Raw genomic sequence first — 12192 nt, forward strand, 5'->3', positions numbered from 1 at the left:
CCTCCACATTCACCTTAGGAAGTTTTCGTTACAAGGCTCATATGGAGGAAACGGTCCTTCAACCCAACTCATCCATGCTAACCAAGGTGATTCCTTGAGCTAGTCCCATTGATTTGAATTTGGCCTGTGTCACTAACCAATCAAATTTTGGAGGGCCTGTCCTGGGCCTGTGACTGCAATTGCGAAGAAAGCATCTTCTGCCTTAGGAGTTTGTGGAGATTCGGTATGACAGCTAAAACTTCTTTAGATGAATGGTGGAGAGTATATTGACTGGCTGCATCACATCTTGATATGGAAACACCAAGGCTTTGAGCATAAAATTCCACCAAAAGTAGTGGATACGGCCCAGTCCATCACGGTAAAGCCCTCCCCATCATTCAGCACATCTGCACGAAGTGTTGTTGCAGGAGAGCAGCATCCATCATCAGCGACCCCCACCCCCACCCACGCCATCCAGGCCGTGCTTTATTCTTGTTGCTGCCATCAGGAAGAAGGTAGAGGAGCCTCAGGACTCACGCCTCCTGGTTTGGGAACAGTTATTACCCCTCAACCATCAGGCTCTTGAACCAAAGGGGATAACCACTCAATTTCATTTGCCCCATCACTGAAATACCCCCATAAACTACAGACTCACTTTCAAGGACTCTTCATCTCATGTTCTTATATTTATGGCTTTATTATTATTATTATTGTATTTATACAGTTTGTTGTCTTTAATACACCGGCTGAACACCAAAGTTGGTGCAGTCTTTGTTATGGCTATTATTCCATGGATTTATTGAGTATGCCCGCAGGAAATGTTATCTCAAGGTTGTAAACAGTGACATATATGTATTTTGATAATAAATTTGCTCAGAACTTCTGAACTTTGATGTACCCGTCGAAGTAGCTTTTAAACGTTGCAGTTGCACCCGCCGCTTTCTGGCAGCTTGTTCCACATAACCCCCACACTCTGTGTGAAAAAGTTGCCCCTCGATTCTCCTTTAATTCTCTCCCCTCTTGCACAGACATTAATAACAATTTCAAGTTTCTGGGTGTCAATCTCTCTGAGGATCTAATCTGGTCCCAACATATCGATGCAGCTAAAAAGAAGGCAAGACAGCTGCTATATTTCATTATGAGTTTGAGGAGATTGATTTGTCATCTGAAACACTGGAACGTTTCTACTGATGTACGGTGGGGTGCATTCTGACTGGCTGCATCACCGTCTGGTATGGGAGGGCCACTGCACAGGATTGAAGTAAGCCGCTGAGAGTTGGGAAATTAGTCAGCTCCATGATGGCACTAGTCTCCGTAGTAGCTAGGACATCTTCGAGGAGCGATGTCTCAAGAAGGTGGCATCCATTATTAAGGACCCCCATCACCCAGGACATACCCCCTTCTCATTGTTACCATCAGGGAGGAGGTACAGAAGCCTGAAGGCACATACTCTACTTTTGAGGAACAGCTTTTTCCCCTCTGTCATCCGATTTCTGAATGAATATTGAATCCGTAACACAGCACCAGTACTTTTTAATATCTATTTTTACCCTTGTTAATTAACTATTATATACTTTAACATATTTTATATGTAATTACTTACTGTAATTCGCTGTTTTTTTCTAGGTTTACCAGGTATTGCATTGTACAGCTGCCGCAAAGCTAACAAATTTCAGGACATATTAAACCTGATTCTGATTCTGAGATGAGCCGACGGCTGTGACAGAGAGAAGAAACCCCGTTAATCTGACCCCACGCAAAAACCGCCGGAGGAGCTCCGCAGGCCGGGCAGCATCTGAATGACGGATGCTACAAACAACAGCGCAGACCAGTACAGGTCCGTCGGGGACCGTGATCCACGAGCTCACCGGGGCTGGGGTTAGATGAACGTGTATGTCTGTGGATGGGTATGGAGCTAGTAAACCCGTACCGTCAATGTCCAGAGCTACAGAAATGCCAGTGGAAATTCCTAGCACTCGTCTCTGGAAGAGAAAAGATCTGACATCAAGAAGATAGGCTACACCTGGGCACAATTTAAAAGGCTAGGCCAGGACAGGAACTCCAGAGGGCCATCCTTACCTCAGTAAGGGTGATCTAATATCAATTTAACCTACATTTATCTCTCACATAGCACTTTAATTTCCATCATCCAAGGGCCTATCTCAGAGTCTCTTAAATGCCCCTAGTGTACCTGTGTTTATCACTAGCCTGGCAGGGCGTTCCACGCACCCACCACTCTCTGGTAAAAAGAGTAACAACTCTGACCTCTCCCCGACGCTTGCCCCCAAACACCCTAAAATTATGCCCCTCCTCCTCGTATTAGCCATTTCCTGGAAAAACTCTCTTGCATAACCTCTGGATCTCTGCCACTTATCACCTCGACCATCTCCATCAAGTCACTTCTCTCCTTCTTCGTTCCGAAGTGAAAAGCCCAAGTTCGCTCTTCGCAAGACAAGCAGCATCCTGGTAAATCTCCTCTGCACCCCTATAAATCTTCTACACCCTCCTATAATGAGGTGAACACTAATGCAGTCCAGCTAGAGATATATAGAGCTGCAATATTACCTCACGGTCTTTAACTCAGCCAGGCGACTAACGGAAGCTAACACGGCGCAGCCCTTCTTAAGCATCCTTTGACTTGACTGAGCCAGGGACGTGGGTCCTAAGACCCTCTGTTCCGCCACGCTGCTATAAGCCTGTCTTTAACCCTATATTCTGCCTTCAACTTCGACCCGCAAAGCGAATCGGTTCGTATTTTTCACACTTCATGCTGTTTATTTGGAGCCTCTTAGACAGGTACACGGAGCTTAGAAAAATAGAGGGCCATGCGCTCGGGAAATTCTTAGGTTACATGGTCGGCACAACATTGTGGGCCGAAGGGTCTGTAATGTGCTGTAAATCTCTATGTTCTAGCTTGGTCAGAGGAGTAATGTCTATGCATTGAGATTATACGGTGGTCCCCGATGGGCAACACCTGGAATAAGGTATGCGGAAGTGATCTCTTTGGTTTTCAATGGATTTCTGGGGTTTTGGGTGGTTTGTCCCTGCGCCGAAAGGACGACTGAATTCCAAACGGTTCCTTTATCACGCTGCGCCTTTCGAATAACAGGTTCACCGAGAACCCCTTTGTTCCTTCACTGGGGCCAAGAACCAATCGGCGTTCTCGCAGCCTTTGTCTCCCCGTTCCAATCTGAACCGCTGGCCCCGTTTGCGCCAATCAGAGCGCGGCCCGGCTGAAGAGAACGTTCCACCGGGTGGGGTATAAATAGGTGCGTTCGAGATGCGCTGCGACAAATTCGCTGAAGCTGGGAGAGCAGAGAGAGAGAGAGAGAGAGATAGAAAGATAGAGATCATGGTGAGTGTGTCCCGGGCCGAATTCACTAAGAGTTCTGGGGGCGCGTCCTCACTGGTGGTGTGGAGTTCAGGCGGTGACTCCATTGGGTGAATCGGGTAGGCGGAAAGGAGGCACCATTCGGAGTAGGCGCTACGCGGGTCTACATGGGGAAGGATTGCGGACGGATCTGCCCTTAACTAGTGGTAACCTCAAGGAAATTATGTTCATTTTCCCCCAAAAATATACCTTATTCAGAAATATTACAAAATAAAGTTATTTACTAAAATAAGATTATGTCCATGGGACACATAGGCCTTCGCCCGCTGTTCTTTCTGAATAACCGGTTGTCCTCCCCGTCTCCCTATCTCCACAGCGTGAGTGTATCTCAGTCCACATCGGGCAGGCCGGCGTTCAGCTGGGTAACGCTTGCTGGGAGCTGTACTGTCTGGAGCACGGCATCCAGCCGGATGGACAGATGCCGAGTGACAAGACCATCGGAGGGGGCGACGATTCCTTCAACACCTTCTTCAGCGAGACAGGGGCGGGCAAGCACGTCCCCCGGGCTGTCTTCATCGACCTGGAGCCCACCGTGGTCGGTAAGGGGGCGTAATAGTGCTGACATATAGAAACCTCAACGCGGTCTCCTCCCCTCTCCGTAAGACACCCTGCGGATTGCAAAATAAACAAACAAACAAATAAATAAAGCGTGCTAATCCTCCCGTTCTGAAATCTTTGCCCCCCACACAGATGAGGTCCGGACCGGCACCTACCGGCAGCTCTTCCACCCCGAGCAACTCATCACGGGCAAGGAGGACGCGGCCAATAACTACGCGCGGGGCCACTGTTCCATCGGCAAGGAGATCGTGGACCTGGTCCTGGATCGCCTCCGGAAGCTGGTAGGTTGTGGACAGGTGCCCGTCAGCGAATTGTAAACGTTTCCAGTTGGCCAGTGTTGAACCCATCCACACCTGTCCCACTATCCTCTCCCATTCCGAACAGAGAACGGCACAGTACCTCACGCTCACACCTCTTTCCCCGCAGGCGGACCAGTGCACGGGGCTGCAGGGGTTCCTCATCTTCCACAGCTTCGGGGGCGGCACCGGCTCGGGCTTCACCTCCCTCCTCATGGAGAGACTCTCCGTCGATTACGGCAAGAAATCCAAGCTGGAATTCTCCGTCTACCCGGCGCCCCAGATCTCCACCGCCGTGGTCGAGCCTTACAACTCGGTGCTGGTCACCCACTGCACCCTCGAGCACTCGGACTGCTCCTTCATGTTGGACAACGAGGCCATCTACGACATCTGCCGGCGGAACCTGGACATTGAGCGACCCACCTACACCAACCTCAACCGCCTGCTGGGTCAGGTGGTGTCGTCCGTCACCGCTTCGCTGCGCTTCGATGGCGCCCTCAACGTGGACCTTCTGGAGTTCCAGACCAACCTGGTGCCCTACCCCCGCATCCACTTCCCGCTGGTGACCTACGCGCCCCTCATCTCGGCCGAGAAGGCTTACCACGAGCAGCTGTCCGTGGCTGAGATCACCAACGCCTGCTTCGAGCCGGCCAACCAGATGTTGAAGTGCGACCCACGCCAGGGCAAGTACATGGCGTGCTGCATGCTGTACCGCGGAGACGTGGTGCCCAAGGACGTGAACGCTGCCATAGCCACCATCAAGACCAAGCGCTCCATCCAGTTCGTGGACTGGTGTCCGACCGGCTTCAAGGTGAGTGGAGGCTTTGAGACCAGTCCGGAGAACCCTCGTTACGGGGCCCTCACCCAAACCGGTACTCTCACGAGACATGGGATCCCCGCAAGGGCCAGAGATGTTTCTGCTCGAATCCGTAACCATTCCTGCCTAGCTCTGATAGACTAAGTAGATCTTTTAGGAGCGCCCCGTCTATCTGAATTGCGTAGCCGCAGACTCCCCTCTTAAATCTATTTTTCTAGACAGTGGCCACTTTATTGCGAACCTTCTGATCTTTCAGCTTTCGGCTTCGAAAACCCAGGTTGCCAAAGTTTAAAATAAATTTATTTTCCAAGTACCAAATAAAGTGGCCACTGAGTGTACGTTCATGGTCTGCCGCTCACTAGATAATTTTTCTTTGTTGTTTGTTTTGCACGCCATTCTCTGTAAATTCTGGAGATATTGTGCGTGAAAGTCCCAGGAGATCAGCAATTTCTGAAATAGCCAAACTAACCCGTCTTGCACCAACAATCATTCCACGGTCAAAGTCACTTAGATCACATTTCTTCCCCATTCTGATGTTTGGTCTGAACAACAACTGAACCTCATGGCCACCTCTGCATGCTTTTTACGCATTGAGTTACTGCCACGTGATTGGCTGATCAGACATTTGCATTAATGGGCATGTGTACCTAATAAAAGGGCCATTGAGTATATATTCGGTTCATCGAGTTCATGCTAGCTCTTCTCTCGATCCAGTTTCCCTTCCATTTAACAATCTCTAAATCTGTCACCGCTTGCATGCCTTGTCCAGCGGCCAGTTAATTCTACATCACGTATTAGGGCGCGAAGCTAAGGAAGCAGGGGGCGCACGGTGGGGATCCAACATGGGCCTCTTGTCTCTGGTTGTATCCCCAGTGCTCCGCCTAGTGGCCGCCGGCGCCTCTCCTCTTGAAGCAGTTTCTCTGCGTAACCGAGCTGCATTCTGTCCTGTCCCACAGGTCGGCATCAACTACCAGCCCCCAACCGTGGTGCCCGGCGGTGACCTGGCCAAGGTGCAGCGCGCCGTCTGCATGCTGAGCAACACCACCGCTGTGGCCATGGCCTGGACCCGCATGAACATGAAGTTCGACAAGATGTACGCCAAGCGGGCCTTCGTCCACTGGTACGTGGGCGAGGGGCTGGAGGAGGGGGAGTTCCAGGATGCACGGGAGGACATGGCCTCGCTGGAGAAGGACTACGAGGAGGTTGGCATCGATTCGGCAGATCTGGACAAGAGGGCCGAGGAGGAAGATTGATTTTATTTTATGCTTGTAAAGATTAGTTTATTTTTCTTTATATTGTTATCTGAATTATCTAATAAAAACTATTTTATGTTTAGTTTTGCATTGTGTTTATTTAAATAAAAGCAACTGCTATGCTCTCTTGGAGTACTGTGAGCAGTTTTTAGATTATGAGAACACTCAATCCTCTTTCATTGTCATTTAAAAATGCATACATGCATTAAGAAATGATACAATGTTTCTCCAGAGTGATATCACAGAAAACAGGAGAAACCAAAGACTAACACTGACAGAACCACATAATTATAACATATAGTTACAGCAGTGCAAAGCAATACCATAATTTGATGACGAACCATGAGCACAGTAAAAGCATGGGTCCCTTTTCTAAGAAATGATGTGCTAGCATTGTGGAGGGTTCAAAGGAGTTTCACAAAAATGATTCCAGGAAGGAAAGTCTTGTCATGTGAGGAGCGTTTGATGGCTCTGGGCCTGTACTCACTGGAATTCAGAAATACGAGGAGGGATCTCATTGAAACTTTTCGCGCGTTGAAAGATCTCGATAGTGCCGATGTGGAGGGGATGTTTCCTGTGGTGTGGGCAGAAGACGCAGCCTCAGATTAGGATGACTGTTTAGAACGGAGATGAGGAGGAATTTCTTTTAGCTAGAGTGGTGAATCTGTGGAATTCGTTGCCACAGGCGGCTGTGGAAGCCAAGTAATTGGGTATATTTCAGGCAGAGGTTGATAGATTCTTGATTAGTCAGGGCTTTGAAGGTAAACGAGGAGAAGGCAGGGCAATTGGGGCTGACAGGAAATTGATCAGCTATGGTGAAATGACGGAGGAGACTCGATGGGCCAAATGGCCTCATTCTACTATATTTTATGGTCTTATAAACTGCTGTGGGGGCGGGGGGAGGGAGATAATTCAAATTCACGTTTATTGTCATGGGCGCAAGTACGTGTATGTGCCCGCTTGCAGCAGCATCAGACAACTGTCATTCCGTAAGCAGCATTCACAAGAACATTTCTGAAGCTAATTCATGTTAAGTGTCTTTGATTGTTGTGGACCACGCTTCCGGGGTAGTGGTAGAGGCAGATACATTCATAATCATCATCATTACGTGCCGCATCATATGACATGGTCGATCATAGTCTTCCATCTGACCACCTCACGCTGTTCTTATTCTTTTCTCAATCCGTGACCATGATTGCTCTTGCCAAGTTTTCTCCCCCACGGAAGTGGGCTGACATTGCCTCATGGGCAGTGTCTTGACAGGACGTGTGACCCCAGCCATCACTAATTCTCTTTAGAGATTGTCTGCCTGGCATCAGTGGTCGCATCACCTGGACTTGTGATACATACCAGCTGCTCATGCGACCATCCATCACCTGCTCCCATGGCTTCACATGACCCTGATCGGGGTGAGGGGGTGCATAGACAGGTGCTACACCTTGCCCAAGGGTGACCTGCAGGCTAGCGGAGGGAAGAGCTTTGGTCGAGAAGTATGCCCACCCCGCCACCCGCAGATACATTCGGGACATTTAAGAAGCTCTCAGAGAGATGAATGAAAGAAAACTGGAGGGCTACGTGAGAAGGAGAGGTTAGATTGACCGATTGAAATTTATTCATCTAAGGTACATCAAAACATGCTGCGAAATTTGCTATTTGCGTTAACGCTACAGTCGCCGTTGCCGCGACACTGTTACAGCGTGGTACTTTTCCGGAGTTCAGAATTCAATTCCCGTGCCGTCTGAAAGAAGTTTGTACTTTCTTCCTGTGACCGTGGGGGTTTCCTCCCGGTGCTCCGGTTCCCAACCACAGTCCAAAGACGTATCGGTTAGTAGACGTATTGGCCACTGTAAACCGCCCGGTGATTAGGCTAGCGTGAAACAGGTGGGTTGCTGGGCAGTGCAGTGGATTGGGCCGGATGAGTCTGTTCAATCAATCAATAAACAGGAAGATCAGTAAATCCCCAAGGATATGCTGGGAGGAGCCCACAGAGAACATAATGTCATGGTAGCCGTAGCCTTTAGCGCGACGCTGTTACAACTTGGGGTGCTCCAGAGTTCGGAGTTCAATTTTGGTGCGTTCCGTCAGGAGCCTCTGTACGTCCTCCCCATGATTTCCTCCAGGTTTTCCGGTTTTCTCTGAGAGTCCAAAGACCTACCGGTTAGTAGGTTAATTGGTCATTGCAAATTGTCCCATGATTAGGTCAGGGTTAATGGGGTTTATCGGGAATTGCGGGGACGGCGTGGCTGGAAGGGCCTCCTCGCGCGGTACAATAGTTCAATAGTTCCACTTAATGTCAGAGAAATGCATGCAATATACATCCTGAACTTCTTGTTCTTCGCAGACACCCACGGAAACAGAAGAGCACCCCAAAGAATCAGTGGCAGTAAAAGCGTTAGAACCACAAAGCCTCTCACTACCCCCTTCCATGCACCAGCAGCAGTAAAGCAACGACCCTCACCCACACCCACGCTCTTCCGCAAAATAAAAACATCAGCACCCTGCACCCACCAAGGATGCAAAGCCCCCAGTAAAGGTCATGATCTGCAGAATAACAAAAACTAATCGTTCACCCGACAATTCGACATGCCACAGGCGCTCTCTCCCTCCAGAATGAAGGGGAAAAGAGGCGTCTCCCTTTCACAGCGAGAGGGGAGACATAACAAACCAGTTCGCTGATTTACCATGTAAAAGTCAGTCGTGACGCTTTTTCTCCCGAGATCAGCAACAATTTCTCCCTCTCCCATCCTCTCCCGCTCTCCCACCCTCCCCCTCTCTCTTTCCCTCTCCCACCCTCTCTCACCCTCCATCTCTCCTCTCTCTCTCCCACCCTCCCCCTCTCTCTCTCTCTCACCCTCCCTTACCCTCCTTCTCCCACCCTCCCTTCCTCTCCCATCCTCTCCCTCTCTCTCCCTCCCTTTCCCCCTCTCCTCTCTCTCTCTCTGTCTCTCTCCTCATCCTCCGTCCCCTGTAATTCACCGTTTCTCTTATGTTTACCATCTGTTGCATTGTACTGCTGCCGCAGAGAGAGAGAGATTTATAGTCTCCATCGAAATTTAACTTCCAACTGGATTTACCAGCCAGTCGCCACGGTTGCATCGCAGTTGTGTATCGTGAAATTTGTCCCCGTTACTCAAGGGTGTCCTTATTAATGACGCCGTTAATAACGAACTCATTCTCTGTGATTAAACAGCCCAATACATTCTTAATGAAATCTCATGACCGTGGCAGTGCAGAGCAAGGGCAGTTTTTATCTGGACAGATGGTATTGATTAATTTCACACACTGGGACTCTTCAGGGAAGCCTGGTCAAAGAACGCCTGATATTGAGCCTTGCTACGTGATTGGAGGGAGTTGAGAGTAGGCTTTAAGGCAGATGTATAATTTATATTGACAAAGTAATCGATATTGCAGATATTTCACAAAATTTGATGGTGCAACAGTTGCCTTTAAATCTGCTGTAAATAGTACTCTTAAATACAGACAGGGAGAGAGAGAGGGAGAGGGGGAGAAGGGAGAGAGGGGAAGAGGGGAGGTGGAGAGACGAGGAGAGGGGGAGGGAAAGAGGGGGAGGGGACAGGAAAAGAGGAGAGTGGGGAGGGGAGAGGGGGAGGGGGAGAAAGGGAGAGATGAAGAGGGGGAGAGGGGAGGGTGGAGATGGGGAGAGGGAGAGAGAGAAGGAGAGAGGTAGAAAGGGAGAGAAAATGAGAGGGGGAGAAGAGGAGGATGGAGGGGGAGAGGGAGATGGGGAGAGAGAGGGGGTGAGAGAGAGATTTTCACAGAGCACAGGGTTTGCCGGGGGTTGCTGGGTGTATCACTGCATAGATAAACAAACAAACAGACAAGGAAGCAAAAGACAACATACAAAACAACAACAGTGAATCGAGCCCGTTGTTCCCTCCCTTCCATCCACAGACATGCACGTTCATCTAACCCCAGCCCCCGGTGAGCTTGTGGATCGCGATGCCCGACAGACCTGTACTGCTGTGCTGTTGTTTGTAGCATCTGTCATTCAGTTCCCTCCACAGATGCTGCCCGGCCTGTGGAGTTCCTCCGGCGGGTTTTGCATGGGGTCAGATTAACGGGGTTTCCTGTCTCTATCACGGCCGTCAGCTCATCTCAGAATCAGAATCAGGTTTAATATGCCGTGAAATTTGTTAGCTTTGCGGCAGCTGTACAATGGAATACGTGGTAAACCTAGAAAAAAACAGCAAATTACAGTAAGTAATTACTGGGGCAGTATGTCAGCATATGGTTACTGTGAAACTGTTACTGCACCAATGATCACCAGGTGGGGTTTCCTTCTAATTCCATTTGAGGTACGGAACGGGTAATGGGCTTTTCAGGCCCACTGAGCCCGTGCTGCCCAAAGACACCCATGTGACCAAATCACCGAATAACCCGTATGTCTTTGGAATGCGGGAGGAACCCGGAGCACCCAGCGGTCATGGGGAGAACGTACAAACTGCTTACAAGCAGCAGCTGGAATTGACCCCGGATGGCACGGTAGCATAGTGGTTAGCTTAACGCTGTTACAGGGCAGGCGACCCGGGATCAGTCCCCATCGCTGCCTGTAAGGAGTTTGTCTGTTCGCTCTTTTCTCTCAAAGGTGTGAGTTGTGGTCATGCTACGTTGGCACCCATACAATCCTCAGCGATTTGAATCGACAAAACGACCCATTTCACTGTACGTTTCGACGCCCTTGTGACTAACAGAGCAAATCTTTGAACAGGCTGCCAGGGTACTGGTCTTTAAGAGGCAGTCAGACAGACACAGATGGCAGAGAATGGAATATTGTGGAGCTTGTGCAGACAGGTGGGATTAGTTTAACTTGGTGTGCTCAGCAGAAACATTATGGGCCGAAGGGCCTGTTTTGCGCCATTGTTCTATCCTCCTATAAAGACTACATATATCATATGTATGAGGACTAACCAATCAGGAGGGACGGATTAGTGGAGTATATATCCACCGGACAAGATATACCCAGGCAACACTCACAACACGCTGGAGGAACTCAGCAGGTCGGGCAGCATCCGTGGAAACGATCAGTCAACGTTTCGGGCCAGAACTCTTCGTCAGGACTGAAGAGGGAGGGGGCAGAGGCCCTATAAAGAAGGTGGGGGAAGGGTGGGAAGGAGAAGGCTGGTAGGTTCCAGGTGAAAAACCAGTAAGGGGAAAGATAAAGGGGTGGGGGAGGGGAAGCAGGGAGGTGATAGGCAGGAAAGGTGAAGAAGGAATAGGGGAAAACACAATGGGTAATAGAAGGAGGCGGAACCATGAGGGACGTGATAGGCAGCTGGGGGAGGGACAGAGTGAAATAGGGATAGGGGAAGGGAGGGGGAGGGAATTACCGGAAGTTGGAGAATTCTATGTTCACACCAAGGGGCTGGAGTCTACCTAGACGGAATATGAAGTGTTGCTCCCCCAATCTGAGTTTAGCCTCATCATGGCAGTAGAGGAGGCCATGTATGGACATATCCAAATGGGAATGGGAAGCAGAGTTGAAGTGGATGGCAACCGGGAGATCCTGTCTCTTGCGGCGGACGGAGCGGAGGTGCTCTGCCCCTTCCCTCTTAAGTCCTGACGAAGGTTCTCGGCCAGAAACGTTGACTGATCGTTTCCACGGATGCTGCCCGACCTGCTGAGTTCCTCCAGCGAGTTGTGAGAGTTGCTGTGACCCCAGCATCTGCAGAGTATTTTGTGTTTAAGATATGCCCAGGCATCTTTCCGGATTAGATGGCAGAGTGAGTCATCGAAATGTTAGTTACACCCAGCTGGAAGCCCGAGAAAAGTTTATTCGTAATATAGCCCCGGAAAGCATTCGAGACTGCTTCACTACATATCCCATGGTCCTTAGACAACTTCCGCAATATGGTGACACCCAAGTCAACCGGTTGGCAG

General features: G+C 49.7%; 1 protein-coding gene across 2 annotated transcripts; it reads left to right on the forward strand.

Moving 5' to 3' along the window:
- The first annotated feature begins 3254 nt into the window (after positions 1–3254).
- LOC134339166 (tubulin alpha-1A chain-like) lies at positions 3255–9999 on the forward strand. Of its 2 annotated transcripts, XM_063035543.1 has the most exons (5): positions 3255–3909; positions 4061–4209; positions 4355–5035; positions 5998–6258; positions 9979–9999. In XM_063035543.1, exons 1-5 carry the CDS (start codon positions 3789–3791, stop codon positions 9997–9999), a joined length of 1233 nt encoding a protein of 410 aa, XP_062891613.1. In that variant the 5' UTR covers positions 3255–3788. The 2 variants fall into 2 exon arrangements, with proteins under 2 accessions (XP_062891613.1, XP_062891612.1); XM_063035542.1 differs by lacking the exon at positions 9979–9999 and having other exon boundaries at positions 5998–6294.
- Positions 10000–12192: the final 2193 nt, after the last annotated feature.

This window comes from Mobula hypostoma, chromosome 28 (assembly GCF_963921235.1).
Source record: "Mobula hypostoma chromosome 28, sMobHyp1.1, whole genome shotgun sequence".
NCBI lineage: Eukaryota > Metazoa > Chordata > Chondrichthyes > Myliobatiformes > Myliobatidae > Mobula > Mobula hypostoma.

Excerpts from the sequence above, each read along its gene's own strand:
- LOC134339166 (XM_063035542.1), top strand. The coding sequence starts at position 3,789 with ATGCCGAGTGACAAGACCATCGGAGGGGGCGACGATTCCTTCAACACC. Across the intron at positions 4,210-4,354 it reads TGGATCGCCTCCGGAAGCTG|GCGGACCAGTGCACGGGGCT; the intron begins GTAGGTTGTGGA and ends CTTTCCCCGCAG. Across the intron at positions 5,036-5,997 it reads GGTGTCCGACCGGCTTCAAG|GTCGGCATCAACTACCAGCC; the intron begins GTGAGTGGAGGC and ends CCTGTCCCACAG.